The sequence below is a fragment of the Grus americana genome, chromosome 8 (genome assembly GCF_028858705.1).
Source record: "Grus americana isolate bGruAme1 chromosome 8, bGruAme1.mat, whole genome shotgun sequence".
Taxonomy (NCBI): domain Eukaryota; kingdom Metazoa; phylum Chordata; class Aves; order Gruiformes; family Gruidae; genus Grus; species Grus americana.
The window spans coordinates 3,105,900-3,132,668 of record NC_072859.1 but is presented as its reverse complement, the minus strand read 5'-3'; the positions used below and the strand labels follow the sequence as shown (position 1 = coordinate 3,132,668).

General features: G+C 40.6%; 1 protein-coding gene across 9 annotated transcripts in view; it reads left to right on the top strand.

Annotated features, from left to right (window-relative positions):
* Positions 1 to 25,532, top strand: part of PLA2G4A (phospholipase A2 group IVA) — a 114,487-nt gene extending 88,955 nt beyond the window's left edge. For all 9 annotated transcript variants that reach the window (XM_054834126.1, XM_054834128.1, XM_054834127.1 and 6 more), the window contains 10 exons: positions 2,277 to 2,499; positions 3,941 to 4,055; positions 7,895 to 8,032; positions 8,357 to 8,449; positions 11,324 to 11,395; positions 13,304 to 13,546; positions 18,788 to 18,972; positions 21,468 to 21,663; positions 21,869 to 22,026; positions 23,028 to 25,532. In XM_054834126.1, the coding sequence (XP_054690101.1) occupies positions 2,277 to 2,499; positions 3,941 to 4,055; positions 7,895 to 8,032; positions 8,357 to 8,449; positions 11,324 to 11,395; positions 13,304 to 13,546; positions 18,788 to 18,972; positions 21,468 to 21,663; positions 21,869 to 22,026; positions 23,028 to 23,159 (1,555 nt within the window). In that variant the 3' untranslated portion in view covers positions 23,160 to 25,532. The remainder of the gene's footprint in view (positions 1 to 2,276; positions 2,500 to 3,940; positions 4,056 to 7,894; positions 8,033 to 8,356; positions 8,450 to 11,323; positions 11,396 to 13,303; positions 13,547 to 18,787; positions 18,973 to 21,467; positions 21,664 to 21,868; positions 22,027 to 23,027) is intronic.
* Positions 25,533 to 26,769: the final 1,237 nt, after the last annotated feature.

The following is a 26,769-nucleotide window of genomic DNA, read 5'->3' as shown; positions in this document are numbered from 1 at the left end:
CAAAAAGTAGCAGATGTCATATGGCTGGATGAAGAGCAATTGAATAGTGCAACGCAGTGTGAAAAATTTTCACTGTGTTCCTAGGGAATGGTGTGTAGTCCATGTTCTGAAAAGACATCAGTCAGGTGGCCATGAGGTCCTTTTTTGGGAAAACCCAGGTGTGAATACATAGTTGATCTAATGTAAACCTATAAAATCTATATTAAATAGCAAGATTAGCTGGACTGATTCAGTCAGGAACATATGTTGGAAACAGTTGTATTTAAACAAATTTGCTTTTGCTGTCTTGGTAATGTCACCTATTCAGACTTTCCTTGCTTGATGAATAAATAAATTGACACTTTGGCACTCCCTTTCTTTTTTTCCATGCAGTCTATTGCTTGGGAATAATTCTCTTCTTTTTTTTTTTTTTTTTTTTCCCCTTCTTTCTTTTCTGAAGGGTGGAGAGTTCCTTTCCTGCAGGGAGAGGCAGGTTTTTGCTTGTTCGTTCAGATGCATGCCTAACCTTGGAGCAATGCATTTACCTCCCTGATCGTTTCTGTCATCTTGCTTCAACCTTGTACTGAATTCTTCATCCTGCATTTTCCTTTCTCGTCTCACATGGAAGCTTGCTGCTGTGTTTGTTCCACTCGCCAGCTGACGTGCATGCTAAACTTTAGAGACTGCGCAAGGACTAATGAGTCAAATTCTAACATCATGCATGTGATGGGGTTCATCATGCTGTCAAGGGAATGGCCGGGCAACGATGTCAGGGCCAAGCTTACACAGCGTATACCTCACTGCTATGCAGAATGATGCCTGCAGTATGGTATGTATACCTGAGCCAGCTAATTGAATAAATAATAGTGAAATGAGCATCTAGTAGATGAGGACGGCCTGCCTTGAGTCTTTACTTGAGCATTACTTAAGCCAAACAAGCACAAACTGCAGTTGTCTGCATGTGTGTCTAAACTTTTTTTCAGTGAACAAAACCTCAGTTTCCAGAGTTAGTGACAAAATCAAGATTTGCCTGATAGTCCTCTTCTGAATTCTTGGACTCAATTAAATCTCTGCACAGGTTGTAGTTATTGTGCTTCATCTTATTATGAAAACCTCTAGAACCCGGAAAGCATGACATATACTAATATACATTAGGAATTTTTGAATAGTAATCATGAACTGGAGAGTGGCAGAGAGAGGTACATCTTAGAGTGAAAGAACTGCACGTGTATACTTATAAGACCTCCAGTCTGCAAGTTTAGGTGCACTCTGACCCTTGAGAAGCTGTTTTTTCAGCTTAGGATGATTCTGGCTGTTATTGAGAGCTGCCCTGAAGAGAAAGACTTGGGGACGTTGGTGGATGAGAAGCTCAACGTGAGCTGGCAGTGTGCGCTTGCAGCCCAGAAAGCCAACGGTGATCTGGGCTGCATCAAAAGAGGTGTGACCAGCAGGTCGAGAGAGGTGATCCTGCCCCTCTACTCCGCTCTGGTGAGACCCCACCTGCAGTACTGCATCCAGCTCTGGGGGCCCCAGTACAGGAGAGACATGGAGCTGTTGGAGCGAGTCCAGAGGAGGCCACGAAGCTGATCAGAGGGCTGGAGCACCTCTGCTGTGCAGACAGGCTGAGAGAGTTGGGGTTGTTCAGCCTGGAGAAAAGGCAGCTCCGGGGAGATCTAATTGCGGCTTTCCAGTTTCTGAAGGGGCCTACAGGAAAGCTGGTGAGGGACTGTTTATCAGGGAGTGTAGTGACAGGACAAGGGAGAATGGGTTTAAGCTGAAGGAGGGTCGATTTAGTTTACATATTGGGAAGAAATCCTTCCCTGTGAGGGTGCTGAGGCCCTGGCACCGGTTGCCCAGAGAGGTTGTGGAGGCCCCTGGCTCCCTGGCAGTGTTCAAGGCCAGGTTGGATGGGGCTTTGGGCAACCTGGGCTAGTGGAGGGTGTCCCTGCCCATGGCAGGGGGTGGGACTGGATGGGCTTTGAGGTCCCTTCCAGCCCAAACTAGTCAGGGATTCTATGATTCTTTGACCCCTTAGATAAATGAGGCACACACTAATATTTTACATCGTGCACATTATGGAAATGTATGTTGAGCGTTTGATTGTATGCTTACATTTAGAACAAATTGTTTAGCTTGCTTTGCCTTGAAAAAAAAGAACTCACAATTTACTTCACAAACAGTAAATTGATCTGATTTAATCAGTAATTGTATCAAATTATTCACGAGCTTATTGTACGCTTCAGGCAGCTGACATCGAACCACGCTTTGATACTTACAGAGCCTATTCTCCATTGCAGGTACATGTCAACTTTGTATTCACACCCGGATTTTCCAGAAAAAGGACCAAAGGAGATTAATCAAGAATTGATGAACTCCGTGAGTCACAACCCACTTCTGCTGCTCACTCCTCAGAAAGTCAAACGCTACATTGAAGCACTATGGAATAAGAAGAGCTCAGGGCAGCCTGTCACCTTCACAGATATCTTTGGAATGCTAATAGGCGAAACACTTATCCACAATGTGAGTTCATTTTCTAATGACTATTAGAGTTGTGAAACTACTGCATAACAATTGCTGTTAGTTGGGGTTTTTTTTAAATGACCTTGGTAACATTTAACAAAACATGTTTAGCAATAGGGCTATTTTAAGTTATAGCTGAACAGATACTGGATCAGAAACATATAAAATGCTTTCCTTGCTGTGGGACATGTTTCTGAATAGTACTCATTTCTTCAGGAGCTAGGAAGACATCATGCATTCATGTGCAACAGAAATGAACTCAACTGCTGGGTACTTGCAGCAAGCTCTTAGCATTGGTTTTTGTCCATTAAAATTACTGCTCAAGCCATTTCAACAAAAAAATTACAAAATTATGTAACCTCTTTATGCATGTTTTGCTATAAGAAAAGCAGCATTTGCTTAACAAAACACTAATTTCACGGTGAAAGATCCACATCTCTGTTTATTATTACTTCTTTTTCTTAAAAAAGAGATAATGGGAGGGCTTCATACTGTTGTATTTTATTATTGACAAATCCTAATTGACTGAATCAGGCACACAGACTTCAAGTTCACGAGTCAGGTGAGCAGAATTTGGATTTGATCTTGTCGTAAGATTGAAATGTGTTAATAGATTCACAGACTTGCTTTATACACTTGTATCTTTCACGAGTACACATTACCGTTAGGTTTTAAACACTCTAAAATAATGAAAACCAGCAGCACAGCTTTTAGTAACTGTGATATATAGCATGAGTTTCTGATGCTGAAGGGATGTTAATGATCTGTGAGGTTGGTTAGAAGTCCCTGTTTGCTAAGGAGTTAAACAAATGCCCAGATGTTTAGGTTAAATCTGAACCTGACACAATCAGCTAAAAATGGAAATAAGGCTCTTGGTTATTCACAGACAACACGTCTTTGTACCATTATGTCATAATGACTTTCAGTCTGTCTTGATTGCAGACTCCAGAATATTTTCTGGGGGAGATGCAGATCCTCAGTTAGCAAACGTAAGCCTCCTGATAGGCCATTTGCTTCTCTTAGTTATCTTTGCCGACTTTTCAGAAACAGCACAGATTGAAAATCATTACATGATCATTAATGGCAGTTCTGCCTGAGAGGTTTTTCCTTGTTTTCATCTTTACAGTGGCAGAGGAAGAGAACTTGCTTTGTCCAGCAATTCTGTTTGCTTTTTGGCCATGTTATTTTGGATTCTATAACACATGCTTATTTCATCTTCCTGTCATGTCTTCTCCCAGTCCTTCCTTCCTGAACCGTGTATCTAAAAGGTATTCAAGTAGGTGATTTCCTTTTACAAGTTCTTCTATTCTGTTTTCCTTGGAAGTAACCGAGTTAGTCCATTTCCCTTCTCTTTGAGGATTTCAGAGAAATGAGTAGTCTCCCAAATACCGGCAGGCCTTTATGGGATCTGTTGGGACATAATGTCTTTCTTTTCCTGCAGAGAATGGACACCACTTTGAGCAACATGAAAGACAAAATCAACAACGCACAGTGTGCTCTCCCACTCTTTACATGTCTCCACGTCAAACCAGATGTCTCAGAGCTGATGTTTGCAGGTATGTTTCGGTCTCTCTATTGAGTCACTTGTGAAGAGACAAGTGCGTGGCTGGAAAAAAGCCTATTTTTTAATACTTGTGAGACTAATTGTGTCTTGCAGCTTGGTACACATTGAAATTATTAGTTTTATGGCTTAGGATTAGGAAAGAATTAGCCATGATATGAAACATTATGTGAGGATTAACAAAATTTGCATTTGTAATTAATTTGTACTTAGTTACAAACTAAGTACAGGGAGATTTAATTTATAGAAAGAATAGGAAGTTGGAATGTTGAAGGATATACCACATGGGCACATCGTAAGGGCAGTTCTGATGCATTTTAAAAGGTGATGGGGGAACAGACACATTTGTGTTCAGCGGTTTCTGGGGATCCGACAGTGGAGTCTAATAACAAGAAGTTGCTCAGGGATAAGTGATCCTACACTAAGGTAGGTGGATACTTACCCGACTGGTGCAGTGTTTGCACCAAGGTCACAGGGTTGTGGAGACCAGGCGTCAGATAGGCATATTCCTCATGGATGCCATGGAACTGAGCCTTTTCTTGGCTTTTAAAATGCATCTTTCCCTGTCCGTGGAGAGACAGACAGACTGTATTTTAGGTCAACAGCCTTTTATTTCTCTTTTTTTCCATCTCCCTCTTTTTTTATTTCTTGCACAGTCTAAAGTACTGTTGGTAACACAAAGGGCTGTTTGCTTTTATTTATTCCATAGGTTTTAATCCCATCTAGTAGCCTCAGTTGAGAGTGAGTCCAATTGCGCTAGATGCTAGATGTGCAAAGGAAAGGCTATGTATATAGTTATATATAAGACTGAGAAAGGAAACACCAAGTGGCTGGCCCAGGGTTTTTAAGTCAGATGTTGCATCTGCATTTCCTAAAAAGATTATTTGCAAAAGTTGCTGTCAAAACTTTGTAATGGAAAATGAGATTGTAAATGAGGTTAAATTTTTCATGGGAGAATGAGAACTTTTCATGAGAACTTTTCTCCTTAGGAAACTGAAACCTTTTTATTTGAAAACAAAAGTACTTTGTTTTTTGATGAGCTTCAGTTTTCTAAAACATTTTGAGTTACTTATTTACCATTTTAAAAATAAGATTATCTTTAGTTAATAATGGCCTTTTCTAAACAAGACCAGAAGCACCTGAAGGCTCGTTTAGTTTCTGTAGTCTTACCAATTGGTCTAAAAAAGGTATTGCCTCTGCTAATGGACCTTATTTTTGCTTTTTTGAGGCTATCATCTATAGCATTATGTAGGATGCTAGATCTTGGTTGTTTCTATTGTAAGTTTTTCTCTCCTTTTAGAACTGAACAGCTATTCTTGATGTGAAATATATAGTAAGTTTTGAACAGAATAATTTACGCTTTCTTATTTACTAGATTATAGATGTAGGTGAGATCGTTCATGTTGTTTCAAGTTGAAATGCATTAATTATATCAGATAACATTCCTTCCGGGAGCGATGGTGCAAGATTTCACGCAGCTGCTAATACCTTTCATGCCCCAGGCTCTGCATGTTTCCCCTACCAATAGCATTTCTGACCCAGGTGGCGCCGGCCATACCCAAAACTGCAATATTCATTGTAACTGAACATAATTACAGTGATTTAGTTAAAGACAGATTTTTTATTTTATTTTTTTTTATTTCAATAGCTTCTGTAATGATAAGAAATTACCTGAAGGTACTGATATGCAATGTTAAAGAGGGGAGTGGAATTTAATGTTTGGCTTAGGTATCGCGTGCTTCCATCCCCTAACAGCCTCGTTCACCAGCTTTGCTGCTGCTGCAGTGCCAGACCAGCCAATATTTGGATTTTGGGGTTTTGCTCTTGAAAGTCATTATAGTAAACTTATGTATGTGGGAGGGAGAGTGTGAGTGTTGCTCCGTACCAGTAAGCAGTACAGAATTAATTTGGGAAGCAGGGCTGCCTTGAGGTATGGATTCATAGCACTGGGATCCCAGGCTCTGGATTCCAGAGGGATCCTTCAGTCGGTGCTCGGTTAGCCGTCTTCATCACACGTGCTGCATTGGGTATGCGCCTTTGATCTGCCCGCATGCAGCAAGGCTGGACTGTAAAGTGAATCTGGTCTCAGCGTGTGAGCACAGTCCGTGCATAGAGACGCCCAATCACGCTTAGTGCTGGCAAAATATCACCTCTCTGTTCTCCTTCCTGAGAACAGGAAAAATCTGTCGCATCTTCATCTGGTATGAAGCAGTGCAGAGTTACGATCTAACTTTCCTCAGGGCCACATCCAAAATGCAGTGAACACAGCTGAGAGGTTTGACATTAGTATATTTTGGATTAAGCCACAGCCAAGAAACTAACCCAGTTTACCAGGATATAAACACTAAGTATTTCTCTTGGTATAGACTTCTTGTCCTTGGGACATTCAAGTCCTGCTCATTTAAATGGCCACTGTCTCAAGGAGCTTCTGGAATGGCAGAAGCTAATGCTGAAGCCCTTTAATTTTAAGGCAGAAAACTTATTTCCCTAAGCAGGATATGTGATTTGAGAAACCGTCTTCTTCAGTGCAAATACAAAATGAATGTGGACTATCACGATTGTAATTCTAAATTCAGTTTCGCTGTCAGTGCGGTTCTGAATATGTATCTGCCAATTCCTGCTTATGTATCTAAAAGGAAATATCATTAAATTCCTGGACTGGGTCTTCAAATGAATTTCCTTCTGCTCCAGTAAATGTGAAGATTTGTGGGTGGTTTATTTGGAAAATAGGATGTTGTATTTGACTTAGCATAGATAAGCATTGCCCCATGAAACAAAACTCTCATCAGTCATGATTAAATCTCTCCTTTTCAGGGCAAGGGGTTAACCTTAAGCTTAACATTTAAACAGAAACTGACTGTCTTGAGAAGTGGATGGCATCCAATGACTTGTGGGGATTTTTCAAAGCTATTTCTTTTACGTTTCTTTTTCACAAGTATTTCTAACTTGTTTACAGAAGCAATCAAATTAATCACTGCTAAAATATGGAAAATAGATGAATGGGTGAAATACTAAAAATGTAGGGGATTTTGTGATGGTAATTGCTTCCTCTTTGAAATGAATGCTCTGAGGTAAGCAACTCCACTGATATCAAAGAAAATATTTCAAAAAGTCAGCTAAAATCCATTTTCAAGAGAGGCATACATCATAGAATGTAAATCACTTCTGAAATTTTCTGCTAAGATCAGCAAATGTATTTGAACATTTGATTGCATATTTTTATTGAGCTCTCTATTGAATAAAATGGCATGTACTTTTAAAAATACATTTGGCATTGTTTGGTATTAATAAGTTTCTCAGCTGCCTCTCAGCTTCCTTTTCATATTGGATTTCACTAGAAACTTTAGGTTTCCGTGGAATCCAAATGTCTTTCCTAGAATATTTCACAACTTCTGTGATACTAAATATTTTTTCTGCTGCCTTTGTCACTGCCTCCCACATTTTTGGTAGGATCACAGTGAAAGAAAAGAAACTTGGAACTTAGACCCACGTTGCATTTCATGTGACAGGGGATCATATTTAAGTGTGAGAGGAAAACGCTTTCTTATTTGTGATCGCTACTCTTATGCTTCTGTTTTTACGACTTCATATTTTTTCACTAAAGATTGTTGCGAAAAGGGAGAATGAGAATGAGACATTAGACTGGCCTTCATTTGAAATCAAAATTTTGACTTCCGCACAACCTAAGAGATGTTCCTGTTGGTTGTTTAGCTTCCCATTTAACTAAAATGTCTTTGCTTGGACAGAGGTTTCATTCATTTATGTTTATTCATCCTCTGTTTCTGTTCAGGTGGAGATTGTCAACTAAGCATAATTTTGTTTCTTATTTTGTAGACTGGGTGGAATTCAGTCCCTATGAGATCGGTATGGCAAAGTATGGCACTTTTATGTCTCCTGATTTGTTTGGAAGCAAATTTTTTATGGGGACAGTGGTGAAGAAGTATAATGAAAATCCCTTGCATTTCTTGATGGGTGAGTATGTGACAGAAAGAGACTTTAAAATAAAACTAATTTCAGTAGTTCGTGGGCAAGGGCTTTTACATGCAGTCACACAAATTGTGAGACCAGAAGTAGAGTTCTCAGTTTGTTGGAAGACATCCATTTGAAAGATTTCACCGACATGGATGGGCATTCCCTGGTTTTTTGCTTCTGGTATGTACATCTGAGCTTATGACTTAGCATGTTCTAAAAATCAGAGGTGTATTCAGAGACCAAGCAACTGCTTAAATAGTGCAGTATATGGTGGGTTTTTTTCTTCTACCAGCCTCCATTCATTGTTTACTTCTTCCCTTTCAGGTGTCTGGGGCAGTGCGTTTTCTATATTATTTAACAGAGTGCTTGGCGTCTCCAATTCTCAAAATAAAGGTCCCACCATGGAAGAAGAATTAGGTAATATTAGTAAATATTTCTTCTACTATGCAAAACAATTACTAGCAAGATTCAGTGCACTCTCACTGTGTGGAAGGGTGGCACTCCGCTGGTAGTCATTTTAACAATGTGGAATTCAAGTGACTTTAGTTGCTGACATTGCTAGAATCCAGTGAGATCAGGGAAAGAGGGTTAGTAATTTTCTTTTCTTTCTTTCACTTTTGTTTCTCATCAGTGTCAGCGGTACTGAAAGTCGCGTGCATACATCCAACTGTTTTCAGGAAGTCAAAAGAATCCAACTCCCTTTCTTATGTTGTTACGCTAGTTTTTAGAGATCAGAAGCTGACAAATGCTTGATAGTTACTTGTGTAGTCTTGACACTGGACTGTATTATTTATTAGTAAAGTAAAACCAAATTTTATCATCTCTGGATTGTTAGATTGTTCCATTATGACCACAAGTCACCTGTTGGGTTTTTTTTGGTTTTGCTTACTAGCAAATGATTTCGATTTCATTCCTAATGCACAAATGGCATAATGACTGTAAGGAAGGAGTTGTAGCATGGTTTGGATAGAGTTTATTGTGTTTTATTTGAGAATGCAGTTGATAATGAAAGGGGTTCTTACACTTTTTTTTCCCATTCAGAAGATGGCATTACAGGGAAATATATAACCAATAAATAAATTGTACTAGACAGCCAGATTTTTCTGAAAAGTGTGGAGAGAAAATGCAGAATGAGTTGATTTTAAAAAAAACAACAACAAACCCCCAAACCCCTTAGCTGTCTCTGTCTTCTAAGAGATAGTATCGAGCTGTTTGATAACGTACTTATTTATGGATGAAAATGAGACCTGTGCCTCCGGTTTCATATTTTTGATACCTCTCATGAGTGTTAACACCTACTAATGGAAAATCTCTGTCAATAAATTTGATAGTGGAAAAGTCTCTGTTACTGCTTTTTAAGATGTTGAGAGACAGACTGTTATCTCTCATCTGTGGCTCATTTCACATGTAATTTAAAAAGCATGCTTAGAAGTGGGATTAGATCTGAAAATACTAATGTGACTTGAACCACAAGCTGTTACCAGAGCTGAAGGTGTCCCGATGAGAGCTTGGTACCACCAAAGCGAATGCCAAAATGCCAGTGGATGTCAGAAGAGCCAGTGTTGGACACAGCATGTATCAATCATGCTTAGGGCACTAAATGATGAATTTTGCATAGGGGTTGCTTTAAAGAGATGATTTGTTGGTTTTGTTAGCTTCCTTTCGTGGTCGCTAATTTTTATTTTGACCTGTCTCCTATGTCATCGCTCAAGAATTTGTACATATTTGTTTTTGGTGCATGTTTGTCCATTGATGATATTTGAGCAGTGACTGAGGACCCACAGGGTATTAAAAAGAAAAAGTATTTAAGGAAAGATATGTGATGACTAAGTTCTCCTGAGTCTGTGGGGATTTTTAGTGTTGTATGTAATCCAGGAGGGCATAGTCCTCTTCAGAAAAAAGGCAACAGTGGTGGCCAGCTGTATCCAGTGTTCATTACCAAGGGTAATAGAGCTGTGGATTTTACACTGGATATTATGTTGACTCTCTCTTCAATCTTCTCTTTCAACCAGGAGTAGTTACAGGAATTAGATTTAGACTTCAGCAAAAAGTGCAAAGTGTAATTGCCATTGTTTTGATCCTGCGTTTGGTAGAAATGACAGCATTTGTTGGGAATTACATTCCAAAGCAGGGGTATGCCACCAGAGACCAACATCTACTTTATCCTTCTGTGAGAAAAAAGTAGATGTTATTTTATTTTCATTTTTTAATTGAAAAAACAATTTGTTGATAATACGTTCATTAGGAAACAACCTTCATTCAGTTTGTTTGAACTGGCTTCAAATTTCAATTAGAGATGATTCCTAGTGTACATTATACTACTGAATAAAGGGGTTTCGTCTTCAGAAGTCTTCTCTTGGATACAGTTGCATTGCTGGACTTCAGTCCCTGTTTCCATCTCTGTAGGATATAAGCTTCCAAGATGAGGCTGTCAATAAAACATTGCAAATCTACTGTATTGCAAGAAAGGCATCCCTCCATAATGAGAGGGATCATCCATTTTCACATGAATTCACCTCCACTGCAAACCTTACCTGAGTGGGATGTGTTGCTTTTTCGGTGCTCATTTTGACTTAGAAAGAATTCCTTGAGATAGTAATGAACAGTTAACAATGCCTTTGTGGTTGTTTTGGAAACCAAACTGTTAACCCTAACAAAATGTGGATCTTTGCCAGAGAAGTTCACTCATTTCTGGTTTTATTTCTCTCAATGTTATGAGATGAAAACCATTGTCTTTTCTAAGCGCGTAACTGCATTGGCCTTTGTTTTTCACACATATGCCAGTAGAACTTTCGTAACCATCTTGGCTTTTGATTTTCCCCACTATTTTTAAGAGTACCCATTCATATATGTATGAATGAGGTTACGTGTTCCTCTTTTTTTTTTTTTTTTAAATTAGCACGTAATTATTAGAAATTAACGTTGTCTTCCTAGTTCACTAGGAGTTATTGAGAGGACAGAAGCTATACATCTAAATTTTATTCAAGGTGAATGAAATGTGTCAGATCTGTGGTGCAGAGTTGAGCGGTAGGGACTGCTTTAGGATTACAATTTGTTTTCTCGAACAAATGACTAATCTCCTCAGTGCAGGAGCTTTGCAAAAATTGCAGGCTAAAGCCAATATATTCTGATCAGATTCTGACCATAGAGGTGTCCACAGAGATCAAATCTCTTCAGCTGGATTTTCTATTATGAAGACTATGATAGTTTTATGACTCAAGTTTGAAATTCTTAGCTGTTCCAACAATTAAAGCCTGGCAATTTAAAGTAATTTTATATTTCTTTCAACAGAAAATATTAGGCTAAAGCACCTTGTAAGCAATGATAGTTCAGACAGCGAAGATGAATCACAGCATCCAAAAGGTAAGGAAATCCTCACATTTTATTTCACAGCTTACTTTGTTCCTCAGCTTTCACATAGCATGGTCAAGTTTGTGGATTTTGGTGATTAGCCATAGCTGGTTTTCCTTAATCTTAGCAATAGTCTCTTACAACGGAGAGCTCTGCTCTGATTTGTACCAATGGTAACACTTAATTGCCTACCTCAAGGATCTTAAAGGAGCCAGTGGCCCAGCAAAATAGAGAAATGTTGAACAAGAGACCTCAGGAGGGCCTTTGGCTTGACTTCATGCCTCCGGTTCAAGCTGATGATCAAATGATTCTTTCACATGTCTTCAGTCTCGGCATCAGCTCAGCAGGGCTTCACAAAGGTCTGCAGTTTCACATACACCCAGAAATTAGGCTTGCTGAGCCAGTAATCTCCAGAAATCTGTTGCCAGCAAGCTACTGAGCTCAGAGCCATGTTCGAATTGTTGTCAGCCCAGCAAACACTGTCTGTTGTTTTCAAGGGTTCCTTAATCAGGTAACAGTTTGTATTTCCAGCATCCATAGATGCTATCTGATCGGGACATCAATGACATCTGATAGAGGAAGTTCCTAGTGGTTGGCACAGTGTTTTAAACAGTGCCCAGATCCAGTTTCCCAGAAGAACACTGAGCAGTGGGAAGAAAAGATCCTATTGAAAATTATCTTTAGGCACCTAACCCACCTGGGGATTTCTCTGAATTTAGTCAGGGTCTCCATCTCGTCCTAATAATGCTTTCTGTATTGGATGATACACACGGGGATTACGTTTTTAACAACTAAAGCAAAGATGGGAATGCAGCTCTGTAATTTTAGGATCTACAGGAAGAAAAGAAAATCTTGTGTGATGGGACAGTGAATTATGTCATCAGCTCAGTTAAATGATTACTTCTTCAATTCCCCTTATGTGTAAAATAATAGGGAGAGGGCAATACCACATTTTGTGTTTATTTGTGGGTTTCCTGTTTAAGCACAGTAGCCAGCATGAAACACTGCATTTTTCTCATAGTTTGTAGCCATAGTGGACAACCTACAAATCTGCGATTGTAAACACTTGGTAATCCCTCTCACTTCTATAGAATATTGTTGTACAGATGTTGGACCTGTAAACTTTGTGGTGTTTGATGCTTGTTTTCTCTCTACTTACATAAAAATGAGCTCCTTTAAAGCCTGGATTAAAGAGACACATTTCGGTGCTGGATTTAAAGTATCAAGCCTGAGCCTGAATTACCTCCTTATACAAAACACCTCAAAAAGTCAGGTTTTGACGGTACAAATGCAAGGTCACGCTAATCCAAGTCATTTTTGCTGTGATGTCTAGGCTGTAGACATCTAAGTTTGGATGGTTCATTGTACTCTTTAGTTAATTAAAACCAAATATTGATTGTAGTCTACAGTTGACTGAAAGCTAATTTTCAGATATTTTAGAATTCCCATACTATAGCATTCTCTTCTATGCAGACTGACTTTGCCTTCTTAAGGAAAGCTGGGTTTCTAGCAGTCAGCAGAGGATGGAGAAGGATGTCAGTACACATCAGATGAATTTAGGTCTAGGCAGAGTATGGATCTTGGTGACTCAAGTCTGTCTCCTGAGCCCAGGAGCTTGCATTTCGGGTGTTAGCACAGATAAAGCCATATCCTCATTGCCCTTGCCATCCGGACCAATTAAGTCCGGCTCAGATCATCTAACACATTCCCAGTCTGCTTTCCTGATGGACACATCCACACTACACAGTTTCACTGTGAAGGTAGGAGGATGGTTTCTCTCCGTTCCTCTGAACATTCAGTCCACGACTCCTTGTAAGAAGGCTGTGAGCCAGTTCCTTTCATTTTAATAGGTCCTTTATTTTAGTAGACCCAGAAATCTTGGTTTTATACTTTATATGTTATTGTAATTTTCCTCTGCAGGCACTGAAAATGCTGAGGCAAATCAGGAATATCAGAACAGCAGCCAAGAAAGCTGGGTGCAGCGAATGCTGATGGCTTTGGTGGGTGATAGTGCCCTTTTCAACACCAGGGAAGGGCGTGCCGGGAAAGTGCACAACTTCATGCTGGGATTGAACCTCAACAGCTGTTACCCGCTCTCTCCTCTGGCAGACCTCCTCACTCAGGAGTCCGTGGAGGAAGACGAACTAGATGCGGCCGTTGCAGGTTAGTTCGCAGAAAGCCTGTGTTGCTGCATATGCATTAGTAAAACCAGAAGCAGCGAGTTCTCAGTGTGGTAACGTCGAACCGTGAGGCTTACAACAGCACGTACCTGAAGGCAGGAGAGGGTTTCTGTAGCGGCAATCGTGAGTATTGATCAGCAGCAGAGGTTGTGAGCTGGCTGCGTGTCTCAAAGGGCACCGCACAGTGGTTTCTCTCTGCTGCCTGCCTCCCGTGTCCCCTGGCAGCGTGTGCAGAACAGTCAGTACCGTTTGGAGGGGAAGTGGCCTTTTGTTTTGGAGGACTTGCTGGCAGAGGTGACCAAGCTGCTTTTGTGTATGATGCCCTTCATTAAGGCCACTTTCTCACTCTCTTGGACTTCTCCAGTGGGTATCCTGTGTTGTTCCTTTTCTCTTGTTGGTGCTAAGCTTCTGGTGGAAATAAAACTTTTCCTTGTCTTCCTACAGGGCTTCCCTGTTCCAAAAATTTTGTAGCTCTTCCGCTTCTGTTGCCTGTGGAGGCAAGACACTTCTTTACATGTAGATCCTTGCTTTGCTGACACCGTGTTCTTCCCAGTGTGACTGATGTGTCAGGTGCATTCGCATTTCACGTGTGACTGATGTGTAGATGCATCTACATTTCATGTTGGCATAAGCAGGAAGCAGGAATGCAGACGGAAAATGAGAATTTCAGAAAAAAGTTAATTTGCAAAAGAAGTTAATTTGCAAAAGAAGTTCAGTGTCTTCACCCCACTCTATGAAGTGTATGGTGTCTGGGGCAGTAGCTGCAGATAATTAGGAATCATGTTCGATTAGTATTTTGGAGATTTGCAATAGGCAGTGTTCATTGCAATCTTCTCAAGGAGAGCTAATGAATTTCTAAGCATTCTTCTGGCACTTGCTTTTTTTTTCCTCCTCAGGAGGCAACAGAACACTGAGTTATGGATGCGAGTTTCCCTATAGAAAAGTTATGTCACAGTGAAGACGCGTATTTGGTGGAGCCCCCACATACTGATTCTGTGATACAAACTATAATGCTTCTGGATTATTATGGATTATTACTGACATCCATCAAACCGAGGAACTACAACTCTGTGAAAGTGGTGTTCCTCCCATGTTCTCGTGTAGCGGCACAGCACTGCCAACCATCCCTCGTCATCATAGCGGTCACTTCAGCCTGGATTTTCTATGCAGAGGAAAGAGATTATCCTAGCTGGTTATTATGCAATAGTAAATACCAAATGTCGTTTAAAAGCTTAAGTAGCAGACGCATTCTAATGTGTATTTGTTAATGTAACAAATCCCTTTGAGTGGTTTTATAATAATTTCCATCTGCACTCCACTTTCTAAATATTTTTATCATCTCAGAGGTGTTTACAGCTGGGTAATCTTAATATTTATAGTAGTTGTAAAAGAGGCAGGAAAGTGGGTAGTAAATTTATGGTTGGAAAAAATGACATTTGATGAGAATTTTGCATAATTAAGACATGTGGGTAATCTTCAGAATCAACTATCAACTTCCTGGGTTTTAATTTCAGTTGAAATAAAATTCAGAACGAGCCTGCACCTTTGAGACAATTACTTTTTGAGTGCCTGAAATTTCTTTGGGTAAAATGTCTGGCAAAAGTTTGACATAATGGCATTTTTTTAGCATTAGCTGAAGCCCACACTCATAAACCTGAACTAACAACTCAAATCTAACAGCTATGAGTAGTTGCAATATTATGGTAAAGAATAGTAAAAAGACCTCTGAAATTTCAGTAGTTAATATAAAATTTAATCATTCGGTAGTGTGATAAGTGTATTCACATTTTAATGCTGTGAATTTTGCTGATACATATAAGAGCCTCGGAGCCCAGAGGAGCAGATGATAGAAAGGAAACTTTGGTGTAACTGTAAAATACTGTATATTACCAAGGCACTCAGTGCATTTTTAGCTTTGCACATTTTTTCCTGCCACTAGGAGTTTACCTATCAACTTGAGTACAGAGAGAAGTCTGAATTGCTTTAGGACTTACTTTCTCTGTGTTACCACACACTCCAAAAGAGAAATAAATGAATCAAACCCGATATAAATAATACTTTACATCTCCAGTTGTCTCAAACCTTCTGTAGACCCACTGGGTTGCACTGCAGAGGATGAACCTAAGCTGATGTTGCAGTCATTACTGAGGATTGAATTTAGGGTCTGCAGTGCATTCAGCAGAGATCCCAGCTGCTTGATCTGAAAGTAAAATGCTTGGCTTCGCTTTGCTGTGGATTCTATTTCTGCTGAGCATTTTCTTAGTTGATCTCACATATGCTTTAAAACTTTCCACCCCTTGAATTTCATGGTGAACTCATTGTGTTTCTATGCCTTGATATTACAACACACCAAAATCACTTGAGAAAATGCCAAGTGAATAACAATAGGGAAGAAATAACTCATAATCTCTGCTTCCTTATTTCAGTAGTTATGGAAACTCTGTTAGAGTAGACACACGTCAGTAGCAAATGCCCTTTTCGTCTCCCATGCTTCCATTGAAGCTGCCATCTGTGACAAAGTTTGGTTTCTAGAACATGTTCTTTTTCTTATTTCCAAAAAATTCTTAGTATCCGTTTGTGTATCCGATTACTGCGAATGAGATAGGGATGCTGTGTGGGTTTCACACAGAGCTGTACTCGTAAACATCTTGTGCTTCTCCCAGGTTGCCGTTTGATGGACTGAAAGCTTCTCGTAATATGGATGCATCTTTCATAAAAGCCGTCTGCATGGCCTGAAAATTAATGTCCCAGGCTCTCGGAGCATAAATACTCCATTCAGTCTTCATACTGTTTGATGAATAATGATGGATTGACTTACTGGGGCTCCCAGAAAATGTGGAATGATTGTTCTGGATTCATGTGTTGTAAAGTATAAAAAGAACAAAGTTTTCTTATCCAGCCTTTCCAAATAACTACAGTGTAGGCTATAGAGCAGCTGACGCTTCTTTTAGCATCGAGGATGCTTCTTGTCCACTACAGCTCTCCCAGGAGCAATTGCAGGCTCCCCTGCGGTGTCCTGACTCACCGGTCAGTCTGCCTGCTTGCCTCGGCTCACCGGGGTATTGCCTGCTGCTTCTGGCCTCTGGCTCTGGATCCTCTGTAAATCAAATCAAATTACAGTCTGAGTCTGCTTTTAAGTCATCTCGTTAAAATAACATTGGGTTATCTTCATTGCTTTTTGAATTCTGACCCTGTAACGTGGACACAAGTTACATTTGGGAACTTTTCTCCTCAGTTCAAAGATTAGAAATGTACTTCTAAAATTAATTGTAACAAAAAGAAAAACCTTTAAGTTGAATTTCTCCTGTAATTATGGAAGACCACGACTAATAAAAACAATCTGTGTGGTCATTATAAATTTATTGATGGCAGTATGATGTTTCATCATTTAAAATGTCGTAAAACTATTATGATAAATTTGATGATAGAGTCATGAAGGCTCTAAGCAATAGGAATCGTCTTGTTCTCCAATGCCTTTTGGAAGGAAGTTTGTGTATGCAGAACACTCCTATCACAAACATGATTGTAGGTGGTACAAGTCTCGTTTAAAGGACCACTGCTGTTTTTTAGATCCAAATTTTGTAAAATAAGATAATACAAAACTTGAATGAAAATGTTTATGCAATTTCTAGAAATTCTGTTGAGAACAAAGGTTAAATTATATTTGAAATATTGTCTTTGCAAAAGGAGAGGAAAACAAATCTGGTTTATTTGTGCTAAAAGGATCTGTAGTAAGTGTATTTTTTCCCAGTGTTTTTTTAATGATGATGAATTTGATAAACACTACTGTATTTTCATTGATTTATGCAAATTCATTGATTTATGCACAAAATATATCTGGTTCTAAGATCGGTCTGTAAACACACGTAGCCCTTTAGCAATAGGCAACAATGAGAAAGTGTTTTCTCCCTTAGAAATCCAGATAAATATTAGGAAACTGGTGCCTCATTTCTTAGCAAAGTGCCCTTTAATAAACAATAATAACAATAACAGAAATAAAAAGACAAAATACCTGTTCTGAGATTTTTTTTGTTACTCATAACAATATTTTTTTATCATGGATCCTGAAATGATAGGAACTAGAGTTTGAATTCTTTCTGATGGATTTTCTTCACATTAAAATATCTTTTTTCAGATTACTTCCATCACCAGTAAGTAGGTGCTAGGAAATTTAATTATACAAGAAATGATTATATTATTCTATTTGTCATTCCTTGGATTACACTGCCCTCTACAGATATTAGCGTTAGTTTTTAGTCAAAAGGTAAAAACATGCACAGGAAATATTTTTAAGATCTAGAGCAAGAAAAAACTGTCAGGAGAAAAGAACTGCAGGGATCATTTATTAGTATCCAGAGACTTGGATAAGTGCAAAGGCACTTTGGGAAAATGGCTCGTTCTTTCCTAAGCTGAACCCAGCGAATTCTAGGGTTAAAGGGGAAATACCATCTTCTTCAGGCCTCGGTGTGGGCATCAGAGATAGGAGACTAGTTTATGCTATACAGGAGTAGCAGTAAATGGCTTACCTGTAATTCTACCCAATGCTTAAACTTCAGATACGGCTATGGGTTACCGTTCCTTTCTGTTCCCAGTATAGTAGTGACTATGAGGTCGTGAGATTTGGTGTAGGCTGAGAAGCAAGTGATGTGACTTGGCAGTCCGAATTCTGATGAACAGAAAAATAGACAAGCATCATGCAAGAGCAGAGCCACGTTAAGGCTTTTTAGGCAAATCTCAGTTATTTGGGGAAGAGGAGCTGGGAAGGCCAAGGGGGGTTGGGAGGGAACCTGGAGGAAGAGCTTTGGGCGGGAGTTGTAGGACACTGAGGGGATGTACGTTAGGAGTCTCTCTCTTCACGTCTCATAAACACTTTCCTTTGCGTCTGGGTTGTTAGGGATGAAGGGGTAAAGCTGGCAAGGCTGGGGTCCAGCCTGGGCATTTGTCCCCGTTGGGTATGTCTGGAGCCACCTCTGCTTCTGCCTTAGGACAGGGCACATGTGTACCTCACCTACGGAGGTGCCTTCCAGCTCTGCTTTTTCCCTCTCATTCTCCAGTTGTTAAGGTGAGAGTTAAGGTTACACATGATGAGTTTGTGGTATGTTTAGCTGGGATGCTGTATACTTTAAATTCTGTGGAACCTTCAGTACTTGGGAAAACATGGGAAAGCCTATCACAATTTCAGTTCTTATTCCTGTTTTGTTTTGGTTTTGTTTGTTCTGCGCAGATCCAGATGAGTTTGAGAGGATATATGAGCCACTAGATGTGAAGAGCAAAAAGATTCATATAGTGGACAGTGGGCTTACGTTTAACCTGCCATACCCACTTATCTTAAGACCTCAAAGAGGCGTTGATCTCATCATCTCTTTCGATTTTTCAGCGAGGCCAAGTGATTCCAGTCCTCCTTTCAAAGTAAGTAAGAGAGGCCATTCCTTTCTTTGTGTTCATAAATTTAAGTTGACTGAGTTGTATTCTTCCAGTCGGGTTGGTTACACATTTCATGGTTCTAGAAGGCCTTAGTGCTGTTGTATCAACAGCATTGGAGGAATTTCTTTCTATGTCAAGGCAGAATATTACACTCTGCCTCAGTTCCTGTTTACATGACTCACGTGAGACCGCTGACACAAAGGCGGCTAATATAATTTGTTTGAAGTAGTAGCTCTGTTGTTTTTATGGAAATCTTGGCTTCACACTGAATTGCAGAATTTTACCTTATGTCACTACTAAACAATTAAGTCATTTGCCATTGTGCTAGCGCTCTAGTTCTGTACAGCTGTTTTCCTCTGTGATGTAAATGCATGGTTTTCCGTCATCATCTTGCAGAAATACGTCTTCACTCACTCACTCTGCTATTGCTAAACATATAACATTTTGGAAGAGGGGCTAACTGTTGATTTACATCTCACTAGGATAATCCCAGAACTGGTTTAAGTAGGATTCCTAAATCCATTCAGGCCAGAGCAAAACAACCACAGAAGAATAGAGATTAAATGACATTATTTTCTGTAGAAGGTGTGGAAAGCACAGCTGTTATTCTGTACGACCTGTACAACCTACACAGCCAGACAGCTCCAACTGATCACAAAAGTTTAATGTTGAATCATTTTGGTAGCTGACGCAGAAAAAGCAGCACTAATGAAACCATTGTGAGGTACTAAAAAAAGAGGCAATATTTATTTGAAACCCAAGTGTATATTATAAAATAACCAAGACAACATGTCTGTCTGAGAAACAACTGGCATTTTTTTCCTTCCTCTTGCTATCAAGGGACAAAATTGCAAAACAATGTTAGAAAATAGTATCAACAGCAAAGTGAACTCTAGATCAGTGTTGTCAAATGCAAAGGAAAACAAGCTTCATGAGGATAAAAAGGAGTAACTTCTGTAATCTCTAGGTCTCTTAGGGACTCCCTGGAAGAGTAGAGCACTGAGAAGACTCGTAATAGTGCCAAGATCCTTCATTTTTCTTTAACTGACTGAATCCCACAGCCTGTTTCTTCCTTTAATTTTCTATTTGTTTAAGAATTTGTCTCCTTTTTTGTCATGACAGAGTATTTTGCCCATCAGCTAAATTTACTGACACAGCACTGCCATCTCCTCTGAAACATCTTCTTTTTCCTCCCTGTGTTGTGTTCTGCACGTGGAGTCTGCGCAAACGTTTGTGTCTCATTGTCTCTGTTACTCTTAGCCAATGCATGAGCTTTCCATCTCCGTCAGCTGCAATTTTCTGTTCCATTTTGGGGAACGTAGGATAACGTGGAGAGATTGATTGGAAGTCAAGTGGTGCCCTGAATGTTTTTCTGTAAACTCTTAATTTCCAAAAGGCAAAATCCTTTTACGCAAGAAAAAATGGTGGGAAAATTAAATGGCGCCTTAGGTTTTCATGAAGCCACCGTTGAAGGGAAAGGTTCATTATTTCCTAAGCACAAATATATGTATATTAGAAAGAGTGACGTACCTCTAGCTAATGCACAGGTACATCCCACAAGCAGAGGCTGTGTGCTAATGGCCTGAAGGACAGAAACCAGTTTTGTTTGCTGGCTGTGCAATCCCATGGTTCTGCTTGCATTGCAAGGAGTAAACGCCAGTTCAAGAGTTGGCCTGTATCTAGGGTAGAGCTCTGATATACTTTTATTACTCCAACACGTAGGGAAAGCAGCCAGCTGAAGTCAGTAACTCTACTCTTGGTTTATCATTTTACACCCACTATCTTTTAATCTTTTGCGTATCCAAAACAGTTGCACAAAGAAGGGTCCTATTTCATTCAAAACCAAGATTAAAGATGTTGTTGACCTTCCCTCTCGCACACCCTCATTACACGCTTTTGAGTCATTATTTACAAATTATTTTGTTTACTGAGTTGTCACGAGGGAAAAAAGGCTTGTTTTCCAGACTTACTTATTACTTAGCATGCTTTCAAATGCTGGTCTGCGCTGTGATGTGACTCTGAACATAACAACGCGTGATTTGTGTTTATTAACTCTCCTTGGTTTCCATAGCACTGATACTCAGTTTTGCAAGTAAAATTATGGATGGGTTTTTCTAGCTGTCAGCTCTGTAAATTCGCCCCAATATTTATGTGACAGACCTGCTCTTTCCTTCCTGTGAATCATCGCAGGTGGTGCCATACTGGGTCATCTAGACAAAGATTGACTTGATCGGGTCTTCTGCCGTAACGAAGCGTGAGTTCATAGAATCACAGAATCACAAGCTGGTTTGGGTTGGAAGGCACCTCAAAGCCCATCTAGTTCCAACCCCTGCCATGGGCACGGACACCCTCCACTAGCCCAGGTTGCCCAAAGAGTTAATAAAACTGCTTCTAGTAACCAGTTTGACCCGTGTCTCTAAAGATAATCTCACTTTGCAGTGGATGCTTATATGCACCTGAGTCTTTGTTATCTTTCTCAGGAAATTTTGCTTGCTGAAAAATGGGCCAAAATGAACAAGCTCCCTTTCCCAAAAATAGACCCAAATGTATTTGATCGAGAGGGCATGAAGGAGTGCTATGTTTTCAAACCAAAGGATACCTCTTCAGAGAAAGACTGTCCAACTATAATCCATTTTGTTTTGGCCAACATCAACTTCCGGAAGTACAAAGCTCCAGGTGAGCACACAGTTTCTGATGCTAAAGCCAGCTTTCCCTTTGAAGCTTTATAATGACCTGGTGATTATATGCTAGAAATGTTTTGTCTCTGAAATAACTCTTTAAGTCTATCTGTAGTCGTTAGAGATTTCAAAAGACCCATTAAAAAATGAGGCGGTAAGTCCTCAGACCTAACATTTAGATTGTATTTTTGTTCCGTATGCAGGCGTTCCAAGAGAAACACAGGAAGAGAAGGATTTTGCAGACTTTGACATTTTTGATGATCCGAATACACCGTTCTCCACCTTCAACTTCCAGTATCCCAATGAAGCTTTCAAGAGGCTTCATGATCTCATGGAGTTCAACACCCTCAATAACATAGATGTACGTATGCCGGTGTGGAAGGCGCTTAAAGGGTCTAGAATGTTAAATAGGAAAGTAGGTGATGTGAGGAAAGCCCTAAACCTGTCATACAGAAGGTACAGGCGTTTACTTCAGGGTTTGCCTGATTATTATGACATATAAAGTGCTTCCTGCATTTAGTTGTGCCCCTTGCTATTCTCTGAATTGAGGCTGGATCAAAGCCCATGTGTAGTCAGTGGGAAAAAAACCTGCTTTATTTTAATGAGAGCTGGATTGTACCCTAAGTAAGTTAATTTCTTTTTAATTTGGTTTTTTTTGGTCATTTTACCATCAAAAGTACTGCAGGGTAACTGAGCACAGGTGTCTGCACAGGACGTAGACATTATATTCAGGGCTTTATACTCAGCTCTTAAGGTATGCTGATCTTCTCACTGGAAAAAAAGGAAAATGGAAGATTTTGGTAAAGATCTCTGGAAATGTCTTTATCAACTAACTCAGTAATAATTATTTTTTATTGATGCTAGCTGTAACACGAGACCATGATCCCAGCATCCATACTTGCCATATTCACAAGTGTAAATGGTCATCCCAGATAAATAAATGGGGTTTTTTTTCAATATAGTGAACAAATCTTGTTACTTCAGGACAAAGGAAGCAAATGTGGATATTTTCTCAAAATAATAGTTATTATCTATATCCTTTAAGTATGGATTTTCTCAATGTTTGATTTACCTTTCAGAATTTCATTGGGACTTGGTTCAAATGGTGCATATTCTTGTGTGACTTCTTTGGCAGTGGTATTCTGTCAAATCTTTATATATTAACTACATTTAAATCAGTGTTTTATACAATCAAGAAAATAGTATTTGTAGTAATACTCAGCAACCACTTTGTTCAATGATGGAGCAGTGGTAAAAGCAGGAGCAACAGTTGTAACATCTGAGGGGGCCTTTTCTATCAGTTAATACATCATTAAAATATTAGTTATTTCCCTGACTGGCACGTTGTTCACTGTTTTCCAGGTGATCAAGCAAGCTATGATGGAAAGCATTGAATACAGGAAACAGAACCCATCTCGCTGCTCCGTGTCTCTTAGCAGTGTTGAAGCAAGCAGATTCTTTAATAAGAACAATCTTAACAACAACCATACGTAGAGGATGTGTCATAGGTCCCACTCCTTCAAGAAGCTGTTTCTGTCTTTATAACTGGAGTCAAAAAAACATCATCAGAGCGTCACGCTCCTGAACAGGATTGTGCAAAACTCCTGAAAACATTTTCTTGTGAATTTTCAAGTTTCAATATGATTTTGTACTTTTTTAAAAACTAAAAACATTGAAAACATTTCAGTATGCTGATATCCTTATTTTAAAAACTATTGAATTAGTTTATTTTGAGTATGGTCATTGGGTTCAGTGGTGTGGTTTTTTCCTTACAAAATTGTAAACACTGGTTTCTTGTAGCGGGGCAATTGTCTGATATGTAATCAATGTAAGCTGGGCGTATCTTGAAACATAAGATGGAATTAGAAACACAGTAGTCTAAAGCTTTAGTAACAGAGACAGTGTATGTATACCTGGGCTTGGGCCCAGATTCCACTCTGCTTTGTATCAATGACCTCTGACTTTGGTTTGAGAAGTCGGTAATTGCTAAGCTGTGCCAGGCAACAGCAGCTCCCGCGTACGCCGAGTCACTTGGCGGCTTGCTCGCTGTGTTAAGGTCGGTTTCTTCTCCTGGAAGGGGCTTTGCTCGCTCATAACCCCTGGCCACGCTGGCCTAACCCCATCATCAAGCTGTCTTTCAAATTTCACTTTTCTTGCATGAGTGGTGTCCCTTAAAAAAAAAACCAACAAACTTTGGATGTCAAAAAAATGGAGTCTATGCATCTTAGATATTGGAAATGGGATCCTCAGCTGTTTGTTAATGCTAGTAGAGCTTTTGCACCTGATGCAAAGAAGGATCCGCTCTTTAATCTTTTCATCACAAATATTTTCACAAAAATTGAAGCCCGCTTTACTGCTGTTTAAGAATGCATTTATCCACTCAGCAGAGCATCCAACCTCTTACATTTTCTTTTTGTCTTTTGTTCCACAAAATTACATTGCTTGAATCCTTGAGCTAGTAGCACCTGTGTGTTAAGTTATTGTTAGTTCATGTATTTCTGACCAAAATGTTTAAAGTAAAAGTGATTTTGCATTTGATCATGATTAAAAAAAGCATTACATTTCTGCAAAGGGACAGTGGCAATGTTTACTGGGGACAGATAACGCATTCCTCGGTAAGAATGTGAAGTAGTTCCACGTGTTAAGGGCTCATCTTAAAAATCCATTTTTAGTATGCCGAATGATGAAAGACCGTGCGTGGACATAGATTGTTTCAGTACCATCTCAACAAGTGCTGAGGAAGCTCTGCAAAAGCATAGAAAATAGCAGTTGCACCTCCGAAAACTTCCGACCTCCTTTGAAATACGGTAATCGGACAGAGCAGAAGGAGCTGCCTTGGCCCCCGATGGCCTGGCGCTGCGGGACCCCGGCGTCACGCCTGCGGGGCGCTTGGCTGGCTCCTGCCCTTGTCACGAACTTTGTGGGAAGAAGGTGGTAGGGGCCGCGCAGTTCAGTGCGGGGCGAGATTGCCGCCCCTGAGTTAATGCGGAACAACGCAGGACGGTGTCTGCAGAGGTGAGAGGGGGAAAAGGCATCCCCGGCTGCCCCGCGGGTTGCTTGTCCGAGACGAAAAGCACAACCCCTTTGGCGAGGCGCGTCGTCGCGGCGAAAACAAAGCGCGCTGCAAGCAGGAGTGCTTGTGGGTTTCTCTGCAAGGGCTGTAAGCGGAATGGCAATCTCGGGATCGCTGTTGGCGGCGGTTGGGTTGGGATTTCACCCGCTCGTGCCGCTGGGGCTGCCAGACCCCGGCCCCGGCACTGGTCCTGGCCGCAGTGAGTGCCGCCGCTCCCCGCGCAGCCCGTTCGAAGCGCAGCGGATCTTGGGCTCGATAGTTCTCTGACAAACAATTCTTACGACAGCTGCTCGTTTGTCAGAGTTTATTGCTAATTTGGTGGCTGTTGCTTTTATTGGGAATTATTGAGCTGGTTTTAATTGCTAAATTCTGTAAGCCCGTGGGAAGGAAAGTAATTATAATGCATTTCTTTTAGCAGCCGCTGCATCATCCCTCCTTAAATCTCCATGCAATGTTACGTGATTAATAACGTTTTCTGTATTGATTAATAGGTTTTATTTCTGCTTGAGTTAGTGCATGTTTAAAATCAAGAGAGAAAATAAAAGTAACTTATATAAGTGCTTCATAATTTAAACATTTTCAATAAATTTTGGAATACAGGAAGAAACTGGCACCATTATTTTATTGTAATATTTGCTTTTTAATGTTTTTCTTCCCCCTATTGTAACATAGTATTTGTATTTTTTATTTTATAGTATGTACCTATTCTTGTTTCGTGGAATTTTTTTATCATGCATTATACAGTTTTTATTATCACAGTGTTATCAGACAATAAAAGTTAATTATATTTGGCACCTACTGTTTTCAGGCAGTTTATTTTGATCATTGACGTGCCATCTTCACCTTACCGTGAATATATGGGGCAGCTCACGAGCAAGTTTTGCTTGTTCGATAGTTTAGATGTTAAAACCACAACTTTTTTGAGCAGCGCAGCGTGCAGGAACAGCGCATCAATCTGGTTTTACTCCTGCGGACAGACTCTGGTAGCAGCACCCTGCCCGGTGGCTTGTGCTGCTGTGTCAGAGCTACGGCAGGGAGTTACGGCACGGGCATTGGGTGTGGGTCCTCGCTGCCTTTCACAGAATCACAGAACCCCAGACGGGTTTGGGTGGGAAGGGACCTCACAGCCCATCCAGTCCCACCCCCTGCCATGGGCAGGGACACCCTCCACCAGCCCAGGTTGCCCAAAGCCCCATCCAACCTGGCCTTGAACACTGCCAGGGAGCCAGGGGCAGCCACAGCTTCTCTGGGCACCCTGTGCCAGGGCCTCAGCACCCTCACAGGGAAGGATTTCTGCCTCACATCTCATCCAAATCTCCCCTCCTGCAGCTTCAGGCCATTCCCCTTGTCCTGTCACTGCACTCCCTGATAAACAGTCCCTCACCAGCTTTCCTGTAGGCCCCTTCAGAAACTGGTAAACCACAATTAGATCTCCCTGGAGCCTTCTCTTCTCCAGGCTGAACAACCCCAACTCTCTCAGCCCATCTCCATAGCAGAGGTGCTCCAGCCCTCTGATCAGCTTCGTGGCCTCCTCTGGACTCGCTCCAACAGCTCCATGTCCTTCTTGTCCTGGGGCCCCCAGAGCTGGATGCAGTACTGCAGGTGGGGTCTCACCAGAGCGGAGTAGAGGGGCAGGATCACCTCCCTCGACCTGCTGGTCACACCTCTCTTGATGCAGCCCAGATCACCGTTGGCTTTCTGGGTTGCCAGCGCACACTGCCAGCTCAAGTTGAGCTTCTCATCCACCAACATCCCCAAGTCCTTCTCCTCAGGGCTGCTCTCAACCCATTTCATCTTGGATTTCCTAAAAAGCAGGTCGAGGAGGGAAGTTCCTCCAAACCTGTTCAGATCAAAATGCTGGAAAAGCCTTCGCTACACACTGCGATAACAATTGGGCCAGCAGAGAATAGTAATGAAAAAAAACCCTCTTCCACTTCTGGCACCTGATGGGAAACCAAGAACATTTTTCCTCAGCTGAAGAATTTTGTCCTTTGTTTCTCATTTTCCCTTCCTTCAGTGCCTGGTTCATCT